We start from the raw sequence: 22,416 nt of genomic DNA, 5'->3' as shown, positions 1-22,416 counted from the left end.
TGGAAGAGGCTGACTGCATCCCATTACTTGACATCACATCCTCAGGGCTTTCACTAAGGCTACTAAACATGTGGATCATAAATTATCATGTTTTATTTCCTGGATGGAACAACTCAGCTCTGCTGGAAAATGCAGGTGGAGGCATGTCAGCACTAGAAGGGGGCAGAGCATCACACCAGCTGAATACATAGTTCATTCCATTTGAAGATCCACAACTGGAAAAATCACTGGTCAGGGCAACAACTTAGGATTCCCAGACCTACTGAACTATTATGGCATAAGTGAATGCAAGAGAGCAATCTTTTTAGACGAGACAACAAGCAATCTAGTTCATTTCACTGATATGTGTCACTACATTTCACTAGAATTTCAGAATTTCTGGGATTTAACTAACTAGACGACTAATTTTTTTTCTCATTTTGAGTTCCAGTACTTCTCAAGAGACATCCAAGAAGATAAAAATCTTAAAAATAAATCCCACCAATAACTGTGAATATTGTGAGATGGCAGAGATGCTGCTCAAGAAGGCAATGCACATTATGCCAATACATTCTAAATATCCTTTCAGGCAATAGGCCATTTTTAAAATTTTCATTTCAGTGCCTGACACAACTCATTCCCTGGGTTAAAACTCCAACATTAGAACACTAGAACATCAGAAACTACTAATTAAAACCAGAGAAAATTAGTAGAAAAAGGTAAGAATAAAACTGGTAGTATCCAGTAAGCACTGTGTTTTCATTCCATAAGACCAGTACAATCCATATGGAGTTATCTGTGAACCTACCTCCTTTCTGCAGCAGATAGATGGGCACAACATAGAGCATCACATGCTGGATGTAATAAATCTCCATTTCAAATGGAAGCTGTGGAATAAGGAAAATATTTGTGAGTATTTTTCATCACTAACAACCAAGTTCCAAGGAACAATTCTCTTTCTGACCCATGACAATGCCTTCAGTCCAGTTATCTTATCACCTATGTATATTAACAAACATTAATGGTCAGTGCCTTGAAAGTGAAGCTAACCCATTCCATTCCCCTTAACACAAACACAGCGCTTTTAGTAGACAATTCCCAAAATTAGCCAGAAGCACAACAAAGAAGGGATAACATAATATTGCTTTCCCTTTCTTTGCTGGCATAAATTACCAATCACAATGCAAAGCCCTCAAGTAATCAAACCAGAAACTAGGCACACCCCACAGCATAGAAGTCTTTCTAAAAAGAAAAGGTACTTGCTACCTTGTGACAGAACTCTATAAATGAGGTCTTTTATATATCTAAAAGTATATAAATACATATATACAAGCAATTACTGAGGAGGACTGTGCAAAAAATCGAAAGACCTGATTTATAGCAACCTGCATGCATGTACAGAACTGCTACGCTTGACCAAATACAAATTAAAATATAAAATGACCAGTAATTTATTGGTTTTAAAGAGAAGCTGCTTGTGAGAACAAGTTACCAGTGAATTAGGTATTTCTCACCTGCTGCCAACTTTTGGGAAATTACAATTAGTCATTTGTGAGCTTATTTGAATTAGTGTAACTTCTAAGAAGCCAGACAGCTAAAATAACACTAAAAATAGCTTGAACCATAACTGTATTTGAGGCTTTTAATCCAGACCCAACTAATTCTAGTTCTTTATCAGTTAGAAAAGGGGATGCAGTGTATTTGAAAGTTATTCCCATCTATAAGTACCTTAGCCTATATCTATTTATTACACTAAAGCAGCACATTTAATATTGAACAAAACTGAACAGCAGTAGAAAACACTCAAAAATTCAGAATTCAGCTTCTTACTGCAGCTGACTTACAGAGATGAAAAGCCACACTCTTGCATTATTTTTCTGAATTGATAATTGGACAATACCACAAGTATGAAATCTCATGGGAATAATGAAAAGCCATTAGCCTTGGTTCAAATGCAGACTTGTTCTGTCATTCTACAGCCAGAAGGGAATTCAGACACAGGACCTATCACTGTGGCTTGTGTGTTGGGAAGCAGGGAGTGGGGAGAAAAGCCTTCCTTTTCTATGACTGTTCTGAGACACTGAAATCACAGCCTTGAAACTGAAACATTACAGAAATTTCTGCATCAACACAAGTAAAGAGAGGTTGAAAGAGAGTTCAGTTTTCTCCCTAAAAGCAAACAGTTGGTAAATGACACAGTGATCTTTTAAATTCAACTACAATTCTTATACCCTATTTTGAACGTAGAGTTGCTGGATTATGCAAGTCCTGGCATTTCCCCACTGTACACTGTCTGTCTTCTGATGGCAACCTCCAAGGTGGTCAGCCAGCTCCTGGGGGGACTAAGCTAAAACAACCCTCCCATACAATCTGTCGGGTTATTTTATTCCAAGTATTCTGTATCAAAACAAACACGAGCAAGGTAAGAGTATGCAAAAGCAAGAAATTCATGAAAATTGTGAGGCTTCCTGAATCTGAACCTTTCCTGCTGTCCTTCATTGAACAACACAGAGAGCAAAGTGAGGGAATTAAAATGGGGCTAAAGCAGTGTTCCTAACTGGAGAAAAAGCTGTACCTCTCCCTCTTCAGAAACAATTGCTCCTGATATAAACACCACAACATGAGGCACTCACTCCTGCCAAGGAGCATTCTCCATTTATCTGTGGTGTCAAAAGGGCTTCCACAGCCATGGAGTTGTGGGGATCTGTTACACAAACACTGTGCTGGGACACTCCTGAGAACAGAGTAACAGTTGTTATGCTGCAGTAGTGCTGACAGTATTTTTTTGTGTGTAAAACAAAACATCGTTTTCCCACTGTAAAAGATGATTTGTTCTGAAGCCTGGCTGATTATGCAAGTGCATTTCCTGCTATAGAGCTGCAGAGCTGCTGTACAACCAAGCACTCAAATTGTACAGCCAGGCTACAATAAACAGAAAAAGAAAGTTGTAATGAGCAACTAACTCACCTGGATCTTGTGCCTTGTCTATAAACTGTTTGTTTATAAACAAAAAGACTCACTCAGCATAAGCACCTATCACATGCAAGGAAAAACTGGAAACGAAGATAAGGCACAAGGGATCACCCATCAATCAAGGATTTAAATAATCTCTTTGTGAAAACAAGTAAGACTTCACATTCTAACTTAAACCAGCTACTGCCCAAAGAACAACAAGGCCTTTCCACGCACTGATCTAAGCTTTAGAAAAATCTCTTCAAGGCAGCAGTAGAGTGGAGCCCAGAAGTCAGATATTCAGATGAGGTCCCTCTCCCCCCCCCCCCCCCCCCCAAAAGAGTATGGACATAATACTAATTTAGATTAAACACTCAGACACAGCAGTTGGTTTTCAGTGGGCTCACAGGTTAACACTTTGCTCTGTTTCCTGACCGTAGCACTCCTCCTTCTGTTAATTATTCATACCCTGGCTCAAGCACTGCACTTTGCAAGAGCTCCTCCTCCATCATTCTCTATAAAGACTGCAGAGTGTGACAGAAAAGGAATAGAAGGAATTCAACTCTCAGACCCTGGTCTTTCCTGTGGTACATCTAGAACACAGCCTAATAAACACCAAATGTACTGTAGCAACCACCTTCTTAGACATTGTCACTAAATAACATTTAATGTGTTAACAGTTTAATGCACACAGCATGTGTCAGTGCCCAAACAGGCAGAAACTTTGGCTTTATCACCTACCAGCCACCCAAGCACAATCTCTCAACAGCCTCCCACTGTTCCTGCTGTTTCCCTTTGTGCCAGTTAGATTAAGCCAGTTCAGAGATGACAATGCTACCACAACCTATTCCATTTTGCTGTGCAGGCATAGCCATTACAGGCAAACTATTTAGTGCAGTGAATTATTACACTAACAATCAACAACAATACAGCAGCCAAAGATTGGAGCAAACACAGAATGCACTCAAAGGCCTGCTCAGAGTATGATTCTCCTCCTAACAGAGATGTAGAATGTGTACCTCTCAGGCAAAATAGTTCTAATAATAGAATATAGCAGCTTCTGGAAACATTAAAACTGCACCATCTCAGCCATGTGAGCTGACACCCATGTGTCCAACACCTCTGGGACATGTCCTGCTTTTTACTTTATCTATATCAACATTTTCAGGACATGAGCTTCCAAAAAATCCCCACTTTTAAGCCAATGAAAAGACTTTCCTTTAAAATTTGATTAATGCAACATGAAAGCTCAAGCAAACCCAGTTACTTTCCAAGTGGAGTCTGTGACAGTTAAATGAATTTACATGCATAGCCGGGTTATCAGGACCTACACTGTGTGCCATAAAATATAAATACAGAGTAAAAAGAAATATTTCTACTCCTGTGTATCCTATTATACCTTGCTGGCTCCCTTTTGGGAGCTTAACAAGCCAATTCCCTCAGCATCATCTTCTCCTTCATTTCTAAAAGGGTAAGAAGAACTCAGAAAAGCACGGACTGGACAAGGAACAGTTTTATCTTTATCCAATGCCTATTCCAATGCACAGAATTTAATTTCATTGGCACATGACAAATAATGTAGCAAACAGCTGCAATATTTAGGTGCCAAACAAATACAAGTGAGTGCATCTGTTGCTTATGTCTGTTAATTGTTGGCACCTCAACCTCACGCCAAGGCAGGAAAATATTTTCTTGGAAAGAACAGAATAGACTGACCTCATCTTTCAGGTTACATTTTTTTGGACACTATCCCAGGTGCCTGTTATAGTCCAATGAGATTTTTAACGCCATAGTTTAGCATAGTTTGACTGAAAGATTAAAATAACAGAAGGTTGAAACCTTCTAGAGTAGTTTCAGTGAATATCTCAACTCTCCATTTCCACTTGCAATACACTACTATTTAAAAAGAATTTTGAAATTACTGAGGTTTTAAAAAAACAAATTAACAGATACATTACAAGAAAATGGAAACCATGAAATTATGCCAGAAGCTTCCACTTCTGATAATTTAACACTGAAGCATATTTACAAAAAGACATTTGCATTGCATTCAGTAATGTAACTGGTAGCAAAACCACGTGACCCTTACAGACCATGCCACAAAATGTAAGAGGTGTTCTGGAAATTACTTTGAACAAGTTAACATTTACAACCCAAATCCCGATACCCACTTAAACATCCATCAGCTGTTGAAGCAATGATTGTCTCTCATTCTGAATGACTGAATCAAAAGTTTTTCACTTAAATACTATAAAACCAGAGCAGCCAGCTTAGACAAAATTACTGAGGGTTGGGGTTTTTTTTAATTCCTACTAGGTTTTAGGAGACATTTCCTGCTTTCAGGACCATGTTGGTGTTAACAACCACAGTGAGAGTTGTGGAGCAGAATGTGCATCTGCCATGAGAGGTTCTGGATCAAGGCAGTGCTGTACAACATCACCCACATTATCCTGTGCCAGAAGAAACAGGAAAAGTGAAAAGCCTGGCAAGCAGCTGTTACACCAAAAATACTCTAAGTTGTAATTATTCCAAAAATATTTACTCTTGGACATTATCTTTCGGCTCCTCTGTTCCCAACTACAGGGACAATTTTATAAGCAGTCTTTCTTGTTTAACCACCACTGCCCTAACATGAATGAGATCTGTGATAATGGCAGAGAAAATACAAGCTAATGATTTCTAAAATACTTCAACATTTTTTCCTTCAAAGGTTACCCAGACCAATTTTGTCATGCCTAAGGTTATACTTACTTAAAAACTAGATGGTTTTAAATACAAAATAAAAAGAGTTTTCCCTATCAAGAAAAGAACACTTGTTTTATTCATTTGTTGCCCCTTCAACACTACCAAGTTTTAATAAAATATAGTTGCAAACTGCACATAAGCATAAGTTTATACCTAATCTTATTTAGAAGTCAAGATTTGCTAATGGAGAGCCACCAACAAAATCTGGAATGGAGTCTGAAGTCCTCAACAATTTTGTTAATAATATTAATTCACCCTCTATTATGGACGTAGTTTGCTTAAATATAAAGTACTTTTGTCTGTCTTAAAACAGACGTTAAAATAACTGCAACAACAGGTTTTTACAGATAAGTCATGAAAAAAAAATTAAAAGCATCTAGTCATATGTGCATATACATATACACCCCCACTACATATGCATGAATAACAGCTCTTGAAACAATCCTTAGAAATACTTCATTTGACTCACACTCGAAATAGCTTTTCTTACCTTTAACTCTCAATGGCTTTAAGAATCTCACTAGGAACACCAACAGGCTAATTTTTTTGTCCAAGAGACTGAAGTTTTACAGCAGATTCGAAAACTTGCACAGGAAAAAAAAAAAAAATCTGCTGTGCCTAATCTTAGGGGAGAGGGGATGACAGCCAACAACAACATTTGGCATTTTCCAGGCCTGAAGAATCTTACATTTACATAGAGTCTGAAAAGTCTGAAACTGAATTTTGACCACAGGCCACAAGGCTAACCTGTGAAAGCCTCTTTCAAAGCCATCAAGCTTTCCCTCCATTAATGGCTAGAATGGAACTAACACTCAATACAGCAGGGTTGTTTTTTCACACCAAGTTATAAAAATCCAAAAATCCAAGATGGGTGTTTTGGCTCCACTGTAGTGACCAGGAATCTACCACCTGGTAAAATGAATTTTAGAAGGCCAAGCAGAGCAAACATCTGACATCTCTCCAAAGATAATCTTTTAGAAATAAAAAAGGAGGAGGAAAACCACAGTACACTCACCAGGCGTGTATTCACAACAGGAAACAGCAATGCTAAGAGGGCCCCATTCAGCATATGCATCTGCAACCTTAGAAAAGAGATGGGATATTATTTTCACAGATTGAAATAAAATGCAGTATTTTCATGTATTTTATGTAGTATCTCTTCAATAAAAGGTGGCAAGAAACTTTAAAACAGTTTTGGCTTGAATTTGGATTAAGTCACTATTAAATGCAACAAACTGGACAAAACCCTATCTTTAAATACACACTTAAAGAATTTCCTAAAGTAGTATTGCTTTCTATAATGAGTTTTGGATTCCTAGAAAGCCTGGACTGCCCGTAATTCTGTTCATGATGCAAGCTGCTAAATAGTTGGAATTCTGCTGTTCATTTGTCCTCCAGAGCTTAAAATAGCATCTTTGATAAAGGGTTTTACGCCTCTTTAATGCTGTGCATGTAACAAGTAAAGATTCAAGAATTTGAAAGAAATCTCTTAAATAAAAGAATTACATTTATCAAAATGCAACAGCAAGTCCTAAGCAAAGCAGAAGGCAGGAAAGCAGTATTATACACTGTATTTTGTATAGCTTTCAGCCATCTTTTTCTGAACTACTGCTGGATCACAGGAACAGAAAATTAGTATCAGAACTGTTTCAGTCTACTTTACATCAGACACAAAGTAAAGAATAAACTGTCTCCCACCACTGTTTGTCAAACTCTTAGGAATTTAAAAGTAACTTGAGGGATGAAAAGGTATTACAATTTTAAAACAGATTTCCAAACATAATTTATATGTTGTCAAGGTGTTAGGAAACAGAAATACCCATTCTGAAAAACAACAAATATTGCGGCCTCCACTCTACAACTGGTCTTTAGCAAAGATTTCATGGACAGGAGACACACTTTTCACACTCTCCAAGATGGAGATGCATTAGATCCTGAACAGGGTCTCTGTTCAGCATAATCTCTGCACAAATAAGGAACAGCAGGGAAAAGCTGCAGAAAGACTGTCTAAGACATTTCCCTAGCATAATTTTTGCCTAGATTAAGACAAGGAAGGGCAGAGTTTAATCTCACAGTGGCAATTACAGCCATTCCCAAGTACCACTGCCCGGGAAGGCCTTGACCCTTCCCACAACACATTGGCTGCACCCTCACTTGCACACTGGGCTCTGCTGCTGCAGCCCATCAGAGCCTCCTGCACAGCAGAGACCCTTGTGGCTCCTGAAGTTAGTAACAATATGCAATACTTTAGAAAAGACTGCACAGATCTGAGAAATACCCAGCCAAGCCAGTGAGAATTTGCTTTGCCTACTTAACTTTACCTAGCCATGATTCTGAAATCAGATGCAGACTGCCTGCATGGCCTTCAGCAAGGCCCAGTTACTAATTTCTACTGTGGATGGTAAAATGGTTTGAGGCCCATGACACAAATTACAGCAGCTCATACATTAATCTCCATTAACTCTACTGTTACTGAGCTAATTCCTGCTCAAAAGCCAGACCAAACCCACCAGTATACAAGAACCAAGGATAAGGGGCCAAATGTCATTATTTAAGCCCTGACCCTTTCCAAGGCGTCATTTTTCAATTCAACCAGTATGCCTTTCCAACTCAATATTTCACTTAGTATTTTATAATTTAAGCAGTGATTAACTTCTAAAATACATTGTGCAAGTAGACAGAAATACAGTAAGGAAGAGGTATTACCTGAAGAGAATCATTGCAGTTCGACATGGGGGACAGGCAAGAAGAAAAATCTGAAATGTTAGAAACAAATTTAAATTAATGACAGTGACCTCTTTTAGAATCCATTTTCTAAATCTCTCCTACCCAGTTCTGTATGCCACAAATCATTTCTTGCTAGAAGACGTGTGCTACAGCAGAGCTGGAAAAGACTTTAAGTCTAACAAATTAAAAGGTCTCCCATTACCTACGTATAAAAAGATTTAAGCAGTATGAGCAGCACTGAGGGTTCAGCTTCTGCCAGTGCCTACAAAACCAGTCAAATTCTAGCCAGTTGTTATTGGCATTATAAAAGGTCTCTCAAGAACCAGATTACTGTATTACCAATCTTCTTCTACAGCAGGTCCCTCAATCATGGTGAGGTCCTTGTAGTGCTAAATATCAGCATTTACAACAACACTGCCCTTCCCTTCACCAGTGCCAAAACCTCACACAGTAACTTTAAAAACTTCATATTAACAAGTCTTACTCTAGATATGAGGAGATTTCAACATAAATGTTCAGTAATAAAAATTCTCTTTGTTTATGTTGTCCACTGCTGCAAAGACAACACTCTGGTTTACTGTTCAGTATTTCAGCAAAACATGGATCCCAGTTTTTACTGCTGCTCCTAAAATAAAGTCACAATACATCATTTCACAGCCAACCAACAAAACAAATTATCACTGAATCACTTCAAGTGATAACATTTGGAGATATGGTGGATATCAGATTGGACAATTCACCAAATGTGTTTCTTTCAAGTGTTGCAGGGCTGGGAAGAGGCCACCAGTGGATACTGAAATTAATCACTACCAGACCATGTACTTGCAGCAAAAGAAGAAATGTTGAAATCTGGATCATACTACTGAGCCTCTTCATACACAAGGGGCTTCCTATCATTACTATACAAATAAATGTACAAATTGCAAATATTTTATTTCTGGGTCAAGCTCTTAATACACAGACATCTGTATGTTCCATTCAGGTCAGTCTCAACAGCAGCTTAGAACACAACACACTCAAATTGTTCTTCTTAAGTCATACAACACTCTTACAAAGGCACAGCAAGAGAGGCAGCAATTAAATTTAATGGAATGTACCTCAAGACATTTTCTTAGTGAATACCATTAAAATCCAATCAGAGTTTCTCTGAAGTCTTGCATTTAAAAAACAAGCAATCTCAACTCATTAGGGCAAGTTAAGGAGGAAGATAATATAACAGGTGCATGATTAGAATCAACTAATTGATGTTTTTCTATGCTAAGGGAAACAAAGAAGAAAAAAGTACATGCCAGAAAAATGTTATGAGAGCTCTGTATATCACCTTGCACGTAAGACCCATAGAGCTTCTGGGAAAAGTGTCTAGCTTATTATGCTTCATTATTCCATTGTTGCATATTTTGGAATAAACTTTGTTTACTAACTAAAGTTCCTTGAATTATGGACTATATGTTGCCTTCTTTGGAGACCAAAAATGTCTTGTACAGCTCTCTTGTGATAAATATTTTTTCACATGCTACCTGCATGCACTAGTCAAACTTTTTAAATGCTTCATGTTGTATGTTAGCAAATGGAGATATGATACCTAGAGTCCCACCAGTTCATGTAGAGTTTTAAATCTGATTATTTTATCATTTCTCCTTAAATTCAGAAATCCAACAGGAGATACGTGCTACTGTCAAAGCATAGTTAATACTTCCATTAAACAAATTCTGCTCTTCCAAGAGAGAATTTCATTTCTTTTTATCTCCTACATCTTTCTTAAAAAAAAAAAAAAAAACAAACTATAAACTGACCTTTTTTTCTGTATGAACAAAATAAACTATAAATATATCTTAAACACATTAGACCCTTCTTTTTCTAACACACTGCAGAGTGCTTCAACTACTACATGGTGGAGTAGAAGCTTCGATCTGAGTCTGGGTAATGTCTGAATGTCAGCACTGAGGATTAAAACAGTTCACATTTTAAAAGGATGACACTGTTACAGGGATTAAGATGGACATACCAATTTAAATCACTTCACTACCATAGAGACAGGCAAAGAAGAGAATAAGATTCACAGCTGATTATTTTTACTTCAACTCTATTGAAAGAAACAGTTTCAGAAGCTGATGAGGGGAAAAATAAATATTTAACATTTTTAAGCATGAAAATCCCTCTGTTAAAGGGATCTTTCAGAAAATAAGCCTGACTTCCATTTTTTATGACAGCAGAGAAATCATAATGAGAATGTTTATGCTAAAAGTTTAGGATCATGGAATAGATATTCAAATACTTCAGCTCTAGCAGTTTAATATCAACACTTTCTCTCTACATCTGTAGATACTTGCCATGATAAACAAATCTCAACCTCTTAAAGGAAAATTTTAGAGGACACAATTGTATCTGATTTTCAAAGATCTGTATAAAATGTGTCATCATTCAACTCAGAGTATCAGGAGTCTTAAACACACAGTTCACAGCAGACAAGCTCATAAGCTCCAACACAAGTGTTCCCACACTGATCCCATAATCCTACTACTTATCACTGTCATACTGGCAATTCAACCCTTTGCCGTGCAGGAGGGAACAGCTCTGTTCCATAAACCAAAGAATCCTGAGTTAAACAAGCAGTAGGGCTGCGCAGAGCTCCCAGCCTCTGCTCTCCTGCAGAACTCTTGAGTTTTGAGGCCCTGGGGCTCTCAGAGCCCCCAGCCCAGCTGGCACTGCAGAGCTCCAGCAAACACAGGCAGTGTGTATGGTAAAGAACAATGAAAGGGGTTCTCCTTGCCCAAGACAGAATAACTCAACTTTCAGTTTAGAAAAAACACTAGGAAACAACTTCAATGTCCCCTCTTCTTCTGTCAGATCTGTCACCAGTTATATTTTCCCATTACAAATGAAAGAAGAACAAAAGAATTAGCCTGAAATCCAAAATGTACAAAATCAACTATTTCAGACAGGAAAAATAAACTACAAAATATACATTGTCTGATAGGCTGGATTATGAGCATAGTTCTGACCACTGCCTTCCCCTTTCATCTCTCACAAAAAAAAAGTTACAGAATATCTTCCACACAGGGATTAATATCTGTAAAAAACTGCAGGCTAGTGGGTGTGAGAGAAAGAGAAAGTACAAAATCGTGTGTGGCATTGAGGACATGCCAAGATAAGCAGTCCTAAATGGGGACAATACTGTGAGTCAGGATGGCTGAGTCTTTCAGAAGCACAGGACCAGGAGATTCTACAACTGTTCTCAGGCAGTAAACTGCAAACAATCTCCTAACACTGCTTAATCCACTGTGAAGTTCACTTCAACCTTGAGGACCCAGATGAAAATGAAAAATCTGAAATTCTGCCACCATGCTTAACAATTGCTCTGCAAGACCGTAAGTACAATTATCCGTCCCTGTGGGAAACGTTTCTGGCACGAAGAACTGCGTGGCCAGCACTGCCCTGCATAAGCCCAAAGACAAAGGTCACACCAGAACACATGATGGATCAGCAGGGCTGGAGGGTCTGGAGACACCAGTGTCCAGGACAGCACTGATTAACTATTACTTCCTTGAGACAAGAGCTTAGGGACACTGAACTCGTGGTTGGTCTGAACTAATGCAGGATTGGGCTGCTAATCATTTCTTGCACTTGAAGCATTACATGTGCAGCAATTATCACATTAATTTGGAGATATCGGTGGTTTTGATAATTTTCTTATGTTAATATAGAAATCATTTTATTCAAACAACCTGCTTTAAAATTTGCACATCTGGACTTCAGCACTGGGTAAGTGCACCAGTTTTAAAAAGTGGAAAAAAGAACACAAACCATCAAACATGGCTCGTTTCCTATTTTAAATTTAGCTGTACTGCTAGATTGAAGCCAGTAGGAAAGGAAAACACTTTTCTTGTTCTATCATTACAGTTTTTTAATCAAACAGTCCCTCTACAATACATCTGTAGTCAGCTACTACCTACAGTAGCTAAAATCTACAATGCCAGAATGCCTGCAAGCATTTTTCCCATGGATTATGAACCATGACTTACCAAAAACAGCTTACGAGAGACTGTGGAACATGCTAGATTTGTGTCTAGGAAAATTCTCAGAAGCTGACAAGAACATATGTATGTAGACACATATATTATGTTACAGGTTCCAAAAGCTTTGAGACCATTTCCATAAGTTTTGTCAGCTGCAAATTTTCATTTGCCTAATATTTCCTAGTTTCTTTGATATGTTAGCATGCCACATTTCACCATTAGTTGTAGTAATCAACATTTCAAAAATAAAAACTAGTAAAAATCTCAAGAGCTGTTCTCCAAAGATATACAAAATCTTTTGTTCAAGAAGTGTAAAACAGCAATACTCTCTCTGAAGAAAAATATCTCTTCAAATATATATTAATTGAATGTTATTACCTCGCTCCAGGCGTTAAATAGGGAGAGCTCACTGACTTGTTTGTTTAGTCCTACGAGTTGGCTGGATCTCCTCTCTTCTTTTACTCCAGAACATTTCAAATCTCTACAAAATACTACATGTAAGAGCTCCCCTCAAAAGTATTTTAATTTTGACACTAATTTTCAGTCAGTACACTGAGGCAGAGAGTGCAGTCATAACCTGTCATGAAAGGCTTTTCTTCTACCAGTCCTAGCCCTGCTGAGACAGAAACATGCATAACAAAGATCATCTTGTTTGATCAAAAACCTAAAGAGACAAAAGACAATTCAAAAGGTAGCGGGGAAGAACAGAGCAAGTCACACAAGTACAGCCATTCCAGACGAAACATCAGGGCAGCACTCGTGGGATCAATGGGAACACTTAGAGATGTCTGAGTAGTTGCTGGCAGAAGACAGCTGAGCACACTACCCCTAAAACCCCAGCACCTGCAGCACATATTTCATTTACCTTTCAGAACAGCAGCTTGTCTGTCCCTGAGCAGCCTGTTTGATTTAGTATTTCCTTGCAGCAGACTGGAAACACATCCTTCTTTTCAAATATTTCAGTCATGATCACTTAACCAGATCATAAATTGATTGGTTTACTCTTCCATTTCAAAATGAAAACTTGAAGAGATTATATTTTAATTTCTAGTGGCAATATTCAGAGTGATGCGAAAAATTCATGGAAACTGGATTCATCCAAAACTGGAATGAATTTAAAACCAAAAGGAACAAAAGAGATAGAGACAGACTTTAATAAATTTGCATTCAAGTACAAATTTTCACCCTGTTAGGTCCATCAAAGAACTCTCCAGAGCAGAAGAGATTAAAAGGTATGTTTAAAAGGCTAAGATACAGTAAAGTACACTTACCTCAGGGTCCTAAGTTTAAGTGTACTTTACTGTACTTGTGAAAATCATCCATTTTCCCTCACAATAAGGCAAGGAAGATCCAAGCAGATGGACAATTTAAAAGATGTAAAAGATTTTGTCAATCAACTCTAAAATTAATTTTTAAGTAAGTTCAAAACAATCATTCCATCATTTATCAGAAGGCAACAATTTAACAACTCCATCATGCAGCTTTGAGTCAACATTTCTTTCTGTACAAACTATCAAGTCAGCACAGAACATCTATCACTTCAAAGCCATCACTTGCCTTCTAAAAGGGAATTTAAATAAAAATAAAAATCATAGCTGTGGTTTGACAAGTTCAGACTGCTAAATCTGGGGAAAAAAGGAAGAGATACCAAAAGATGTTACATTCTAACTAGGAGCAAGTTGAATGTATTTAATATTTTAGCATAAAAATCACCACTGCCTTACTGCAGCTGTCAGACAGGTTCAGGGATTAATGTGCCCTGTGTTAATCTCGTGCTAAGGATACTCATGATTCAAAGCAACACTGCTGGCAGAGCATTAAGAAATACTACAGTAAAAGTAGTTTCTGTGTTACATAAACCAGACTCTGGAACACAAAGAGCTGCCTGTCCCTGCTTCCCTGTTCTACCCAGGGAAGGAAATGAACGTATTGTAAATGATATAAGTTCATTGGGACATTCTAGACTAGTCTCCCCTTGTACAGGCTTAGTTTGTTTACTCAGCAAACCTATATTCACCTTCTTTCCTTTTAGAGTCTTAGGTGAAAGATTTCTAGACTTCTCATAGTTTAGGACTAATTATTAACATATGACTCAGGTTTTTCTATGAGTGCATTAGAATTAGCTATCACACCTTAGGAATTAGTATTTCAGAGGTCACTGAGGTTACTTTTCCTTTTTCTCTAACTACTGTCTGCACCTAGTAGTGGGTTACTTCATTCCCCATTCTTAAATCAGTGCTTAAACAAAACCTGACAATTAAAAACATATCTGAGGTAAAGGAACAAAGAGGCTGAATTTTAAAAAATAAATTCGTAAGTCAAATATCTTAAGAAAATTTAATTTACACTGAATTTAGATTAACTTGCATCTCCATCTGTCAGTGACACATGAGTTCACAAGAAGATTCTCTCGTGCATATTCACTTTTGTTACTTTTCCCCTGAGCAGGATGTTTTGTATCCATTCCCTACAGAAGCAAAATCATCATAGAGAAGTCCTGCTCTACTCTGCCTCAAGTCACCATCACCTTTTTTTCTCATCACAGTTCAAAATTCTTCATTTTGTAGGATTTTACAACAGAAATTTGTAAAAACACAAGATGGTAAGTAACTAATAGCCTTACTTCAGCCAACTTTTACCAACAGAACAGTAACACAATCCATAAAAAGCTAAGACATACAACATTGTATTCCTGATAATTTAAGTTGGCATTTCCACTAACCAACAAAGTATTACAATACAAACCATTAAATTTATTTGACATTAATTACTTGGCTATCTGAATAAACATAGACCCTCAGCACATCAATCTAAAGCCCTGAGGAAGTGCCACCAGAAACAGGAGTCCCATTGCACTCTGCAGGTTTCAAATTCGTGGCACAGGACTTGTTCCTGGTGAACACTGACACGGTTCAAGTTGCTGCAGGGGATGTGGCTGGTGCAATCATCTGTGACTGGGAGCATCAACACTTACAGCAGGGCAAGGAGACAGCAAACAAGGGCTTCTTAGACAAGAAATCATGAGATGAAAGACATCCCAGTCCCTGGAATCAATAAGGTGTCCAGTGTGGGTACTGCTGCTGTTTTCATTCAGCACTGCACTGAAATTCCTAATGGCCTCAGGCAGCTACTCCTGAAACATCAGTTCAAGCTACCAGCAAACAACCTACACGGAATGGTGTGTGGAAGTGCCAAATAGGATAAAAAAGGCATCCTAAAAATATATTACAGCCAGCAGCAATACATCATAACACTGGATAGCATACTGAAAAAATTATTAATAGCTCTGTTCTAAAAAAAAAAAAAAAAAGATCTAAACAGAAGAAAAAAGAAACAAAATAGGCCTTTATCTCCCTAGTAAGTTGCTCAAACTACGTAAGTCACACTTCGAATGATAATTGCTTTAAATCTGTGATGATCTCATCAAAACAAACCAATATCTGGTTACCTAATCATTCATCTAGTGGCCTTTAGATGATAACACTCAGTGTAAATATTTGGGGTCAGAGAAAGTTAAGCTTTTTCATCCACAGTTTCCAATCATGCAGTTCCTGCTCCTGTTTAGAGAGCAAGATATCCCTTGTCAGCTCCACACTTTTTATATTCTTTTCTCCTAAGAATATTCAGAATAAATGAGAGAATTATCTAAGAATGCATTACAGCCTCAAGCACAGCAGTATTTCCAAGTTCTAGCAACTTCAAAACAAAGGCTTAACCAAGAGCTTTAGACTGCAATTCCTCAACTAGAACATTCACCAGCACCATGACATGTTCCTGTAGTCCCTGTCACCTGGACTAAAGCTTAGGATAAAGCACCACTGGCCAAATCTTGTTTAAATGAAAAAGACGTCCTCAAACAAAGAAAACTTAATCACGGCCTTAGGACACATTTGCTAAATTTTTTAATACTAAATAAAAAATTACTCTTATTTCTGACTAAGAATCCCTGCCTTGCCTCATACTACTATTTCCCCCTTTCTCTACTATATGCTGCAACTGACTAAAAATAAACAGAATGGTGAAACAAATTATATACAGTGTTAAAACTATCACAGAAAAACTTTTCCTCAGTCCTATATGTAATTATGTAATTATTACATTAACGGCAGTATCAGTAAAAGCCTCTAAGCTCCAGTTGACTGTTTTTTAAATACAACAAAATCATCGCTAAAAACTAAATTGTAAAATTGAGAAAAAAACCTGACAGTTCTGGGAACCAGGGGCAGATTAAGCTATCCAAGCATGTTCTGGTGTTCTGAAGGCCAGACCAATGGTTCTGGAGTACGGCAGACTTGGGATAAAGGAACTGATGGATTGTCTCCTGAGCTGTCACTTCCTATCTGTGTCCCTGAGGCTGCTATCATCTTCCTGGAAGGAAAATGCACTCTTCTGCAAGAAATGAGGCTTGCCACCGAGAAACACTGGTGCTTTCAGTGCTTTAATTCTTCATTATCTGCCCTTTTTCACTACACACCAGCATGAATTTCCTCTCTAGCCATCAGCTGTAAGGGAAAGCATCACAAGTTAACTTGCAGCTGTAAAAAGAAAGACTTCTGTTCAAAGACTTACATTTTGAAAAATGTATATATATTCATAGGAAATTTTGTCCCTTTAATTCAAGGTTTTGAAGAGACAGAATATAAAAAAAATGGACACAACTTAACTGGTTCTTCCAAATATTACAAAGCATTTAGGAACTGTGTGCGCAAATCAAAAGACAAAAAAAAAGGAGGAAGCAAGTAATTAATTAGATATATTTTGGGGCATATTCCCAAATGATGCAGAATTCAGTCAAGCTATGTTTATTATGTAAGTTCTGAAAACAGCCCATTGTTTCCAAAAAACAGGAACCTCTTTTGCAGAGGACAGGAAGGATCCAGGTCTCTAAAGAAGCCAGAACTTGAAATAATGAACACAGGATTTAGTATTTACTGAACTGCAGATGCACCTAGCACTGGTTTTATTAATGCAAACATCAGACCAGGATCACTGGATGAAACCGATACTTCTTTCCACCTATTGTTTCACCTTTAAGTTTACTTCTCTTTGCCTAAAAAGATCACCAAAGCAATCATCCAGCAGAACAGGTGTTTCCTAAAACCACATTTTCTTTATTTCAAACAAATGTCAGTCCTTAACTGGCTGAAGTGCAATAATTCACTAAAGAACTGGAAGAGAATTACAACTGAGCAATTGAGAATTTACCACTGAGAAATTATTCTTACAAAACTCTTTCTAAAAATGAAATAAAATTACAAAATTTATTTTAAAATTGGTATTAAATCAGCATTCTGGAAGAAGGCCTAGACAAACTAAAGTCAAGTTCAAAATCTACAACAGTTTAAAAGAAGGACTACTGTACCTATCATTTTAGGATTAGACTACAGTCGTGTTTCTGCCACTTCCTTAAACAAGGTTTCAACAAACTTATACACACACAGTTTAAACTTCTACAGACTGGTCAGTCACAGCCTACAGTGTTTAAAACTGAAGATCTTTTTAAAAAGAAAAACATTATAATAATCACATAATCATTAAGGTTGGAAAGGACCTTTTGAGATCACTTCACCCTACCAGTGTTACCTACAACCTCTGCTTTAGATGGCTTTTTCCTTACTTTTTTTTTTTTTTTTTGTTACAAATTTCTCTTTTGCAATACAGACTAATTTTAGCTCTGGCTCCTGTCTACACTTAATCTTAATTGCCTGTTAACTCCAGCTGGGTGTCTTCAGGACATCAAGAGACACCTGTGTTTACTCATTTGCATTAAGTTATCTTGATTGTCAAGAGCAGGTTGCAAAATATGTGTGTCAAACTACAAACTGGGGGTACAGGAACAAATAATGGAGAACCAGTTTTTGATATAAATTCTAACTGCTCCTTCACTAAATGTGAAATGAAGAACTGCTACATGAACACAAAGGTCTTGATCGAAAAGTAAAAAAAAACAACTTAGTTTAATGAATACAGAACAGATAAAGAAAATCTGTTTGAAATCATTGGGTTTGACATTGCAAGACATTAAATTTTCCTTTCACATCACTAAAGCAATGCTCATAGAGAGACACAGCACTTATGTACACTTCTCAACAAGCACACTGGCTTCTGATAAAAGTCTCCTTCACAAAGCTTGTAAAGAAATCAATAGTGCTGTATTTGGCTCTCGAGGGAATCCTCCCTCTCACACTGTTCAATCAGAAACTTCAAAGACTTCCTTCACATAGTCAATTCCAGTAACACAATGATGTGTCCTAAAATACTAGAAAGGATTAACATCTTGAAAAATATAACACCTAGTTCCTTAAACATAAGCTGATTTTGGTTTCCTGCTATGGAAAGGCAACGATGTTTTGAACAGCCTAGGGATTTAATGTTTCCCTTTTATGCCAGGTCTGCACCCGCATTGGCCCAATCACATCCCCAGTCCTAAAAGAAGAGTGGTTTGTGGCTTGGTTTTGTTTTCTTTTTTAACAGAGGTATTCAAATAATTTTCACAAAGACCATTTTTTATGTAAAGAAAGAGTTCAATATGAATTCCTTCACAGACTTCTCCCCTTGCTGCACCACACACTAACTACACACCATGCTCCACAAACAAGCCCCAACCCCATCCCACAGCTGCCAGAAAAACGACACCAGCTTCCATTCCCCTTTCTTACAAAATACATATAATTTTTTAAGACTTGAAGGATTTCTCTCTCAGCGATGCTGCACTCAGGACACTGGTGAAGAAACACCCTTCTTCCTCTAAAAGCTATGCAAGAAGCCAAAACCCAGAACAGGAAATGAGTACCACTGCTTCTAGGTAATTCAACCAGATGACAGGACGGCAACAAATTCTGGGAAGCTGATTAACCACGAGACCTGTTGAGGCAGTTAAATACATTCACTTGATCAACACTTCATCCTTGCAGTGACACATCTAAACTAGTTTATGAAAAGACTTGAACACAGGTTGGCATGATAGGCAGAAATTAGGTGCACCGGGTCAAAACAGACTCACTTGTAAAACTCAGTAGCCATTACATTACACAGTTTTGTCTGCCCAAATGCACACACATCTAACTTCCATTTTACTTTGATCTCATTTCAGTCTTAGGTCCTTTAAGAGCAGGACTTTTGCTTTTATGCAAAGAAAATCTAAAGGATAATTTTCAGTTCCAAGTATTTTTGGCTCAGAGCCCAGTCTTTGTTGCTGAGGTGAAACAGCCTCAGCTGAAGAAAATGAAAACAGAAGTAGAGTGAAAGAAGAGACCTTTACCAACAACTACTGTTGGCTTCCCTTTGAAGTGATCTTGATTCTTGCAGCATGTTTCATCTCTTCACCTTCTACTTTGTTCCTTCTATTATTTAGACACAGCAGCAGGATTATGTACAAACTGCTGCAAGAACAGAAGTGAAGGACAAACTATATTTTCATTATATATATATATTTCATCTTACAAATCTGTTACCCTCAGCAAATTCAGGCTAGAAAAACAATGTTTTCAAGATTCCAACTATGTATTACTTGTCTGCTGGTGGAGATCATTGACTTTGTATCTAATCCTTTTTCTCTGCTGAAAGACGTTGATTTTGCCATTATTCTCTTTCTCTATATTAAGCCCAGGCCTACTTATAATACATCTTTTTGAGGATGAAGGGGCAGGACTTCTACATTTTGCTGATATGCCCACCTTCGCAATTTCATAAATGCTGGAACACCATTTCTAATGAGTAATTAACATAGGATTATTTTTAGAAAAACTTCACAATTAGTCAAAAAGAGATTCAGAAATGGCAATGCCTGACTACAAAGCTTAAGTCTCCATCTCCCTTTCAGGGGCCATTGTTGAAAGAGGTGAACAGAACTAGCTCCCCCAGCTTTGTGTAAGCATTTAGCTGAAAACTTATCGTTAACATCATAACATAAAGGCAACTAGGCTTTCAAATCCAACTGTTAATATATCCTCACCTCTTTTCCAGAGAATTAACAGAAACATTTCTCAGTTAATTTGAGTATTGCCTAGAAGTGGAATGTAACTGTACTATTTTATTTTAATTATTTCTACATAGTTCTTGCATAACTTCACTCCCAATACTGACTGACTGATCACACAGCAATCCTTATCGCTTCACGAGATAGTAGTGGTGTAAACTACTGAGCAAACACGGCATCACGGCCTAGGAATTTACATAACCTACTAATTAATTTCTGGAACTGTAAATTAATTGCTGTAAAGGTCTTGAATATTGCTGTTGCAGCATGTTTCCCCACCCACCCTTGAAATAAAACCCAGCTCCCTCAAACCACTGGTACAACCAGAAAGGATGTTTCCCTTCCTTTTAGGAAATGCTCTCCAGGTGTGAATCCAAGAACTGCCTTGATGTGATTCAGCCCAGATAACCTCACATGCTGCAATGGGAGACCCAGAATAGCACTGATTTGATTTTCATCTTAGACAGACATTGCTATCATGGCAAGTTTCATGAAAGCCTTTTTGATATTCTTCGATTAATTCTTGACCTTAAATTTTTTAAGCTATTCAGTGTTGAGGGTACAAAATTAGCAAAATAATAATATTTTTGACATCTCCCACACTCCTTACCAAGCTCAGTGAAACTGATAGTTAAGTACATGCATAGTACTGTTAACAAAGACAACTTATAAGCTTTAGATAGCCCCGTTCAATAATTGTTTGTCTATGTATAATTATTTTGAAATCTACACACACTGCACATTATTACACATCAACAACCATGCCACAAGTCATTAAATGACATGGTTTATCCACACATATTAGGCCACAACAGTTTGTTCACCCCATGTATGAGAAACAGGTAACACCTGTTTCTATACTGTTCAGCCTCTAAAATTAGAAAGGTAAACCAACATTATCTGCACAATGAGTAATTTGTTTCTCCAACACCTTCACAAAATACAATCACACCCCCAGAAGTGACTTGCTTGAAAAAGTTGCACATAAATTACATAGCTGGTTTTGCATTAATCTTGTTTTCATTAGATTTGGTGCAAACTTTAGCACTGATGTCAGTGAAAACAGCACCTTCTATTCTTGAAGCAAAGATCAGGCAAAGGCAAGTGATGAGAAAGCCTTAATTATTCACACTTTCAACCAGAGATTTGGACACTAGTTATAGCTACAATTTCACCTTTTCATCTGACTTGGGTTTTTTGATAGATTTCAATTCAACTGACTAAAAAGCCAAGTTTTAAAATATTTATACCAATTCTTGGCATTTGTAATTTTGCTAGGCACTTTTGGTCCACAAACCGACTACGGGAAAAAAAACCAAAACCAACTGTTTTGCAAGTACACCACAAAAGCAAACTTCCAGGTGACCCTGCACAAGCCTTACCTGCATCATGGTGACCACGTGGCAGGGATTCAGGAGGTAAATGACAGTCCTGGTGGCAAACTTGAACCCCACTTCCAGCCCAAAGACGAGGCAGAGCAGCACCAGCAGCACGTTCTTGCCCAGGCTCTCCTGCTTAGTCTGGGGTTGCTGCAGCAGATTCTCCAGCTCCCGGACAGGCAGCTGTCTGAGCTTCCACAGGGACACGAGGATCTCCACGATGCCCACAGTGAGGAAGACCAAACTCTCCAGCAAGCGCTGCTGGCCGGAGAGAAAGGCGGCGCATTCCGGCCCTCCATTGCCTGCGAAGCTTGGGTCCACCCCGCCATACATCCAATCCAGGAGGTTGTGGAGGCTGTAGCGACACATGGCGGGACGGTGCCTCTTCTCCAGGAACAGGTAGGAGCAAGACGGAATCAAAGCCAAAATGCTGCCGGGCTGACGAAGCATGAAACGCCCAGACGCTCCCGCTGCAGCCCTTCAGTGCCAGGCTCCGGGAGAAGCAGGCAGCTCCGCTCGGGGCACGGGCAGTTCTGCACTTCCCTTCCGCTGCCCAGAGGAGTCCCGCGCGCATCAGCCTGAGGGGAGGCAGAGGCCTCAGCTGCACGGAGCCCGCTAACTCCAGACCCCCCACCCCGGG

The 22,416-nt window shown here is 38.2% G+C and overlaps 1 protein-coding gene across 1 annotated transcript in view; it reads right to left on the bottom strand.

Annotated features, from left to right (window-relative positions):
* Positions 1–22,387, bottom strand: part of TMEM164 (transmembrane protein 164) — a 31,889-nt gene extending 9,502 nt beyond the window's left edge. The window contains exons 1-4 of the mRNA XM_017743161.1: positions 21,780–22,387; positions 8,383–8,432; positions 6,692–6,758; positions 753–866 (exon numbers count right to left, since the gene is read on the bottom strand). Coding sequence (XP_017598650.1) covers positions 753–866; positions 6,692–6,758; positions 8,383–8,432; positions 21,780–22,226 — 678 coding nt within the window. The 5' untranslated portion in view covers positions 22,227–22,387. The remainder of the gene's footprint in view (positions 1–752; positions 867–6,691; positions 6,759–8,382; positions 8,433–21,779) is intronic.
* Positions 22,388–22,416: the final 29 nt, after the last annotated feature.

The sequence above is a fragment of the Corvus brachyrhynchos genome, unplaced genomic scaffold (assembly GCF_000691975.1).
Source record: "Corvus brachyrhynchos isolate BGI_N302 unplaced genomic scaffold, ASM69197v1 scaffold398, whole genome shotgun sequence".
Classification (NCBI taxonomy): Eukaryota; Metazoa; Chordata; class Aves; order Passeriformes; family Corvidae; genus Corvus; species Corvus brachyrhynchos.
This window is presented reverse-complemented; position numbering and strand designations above follow the sequence as displayed.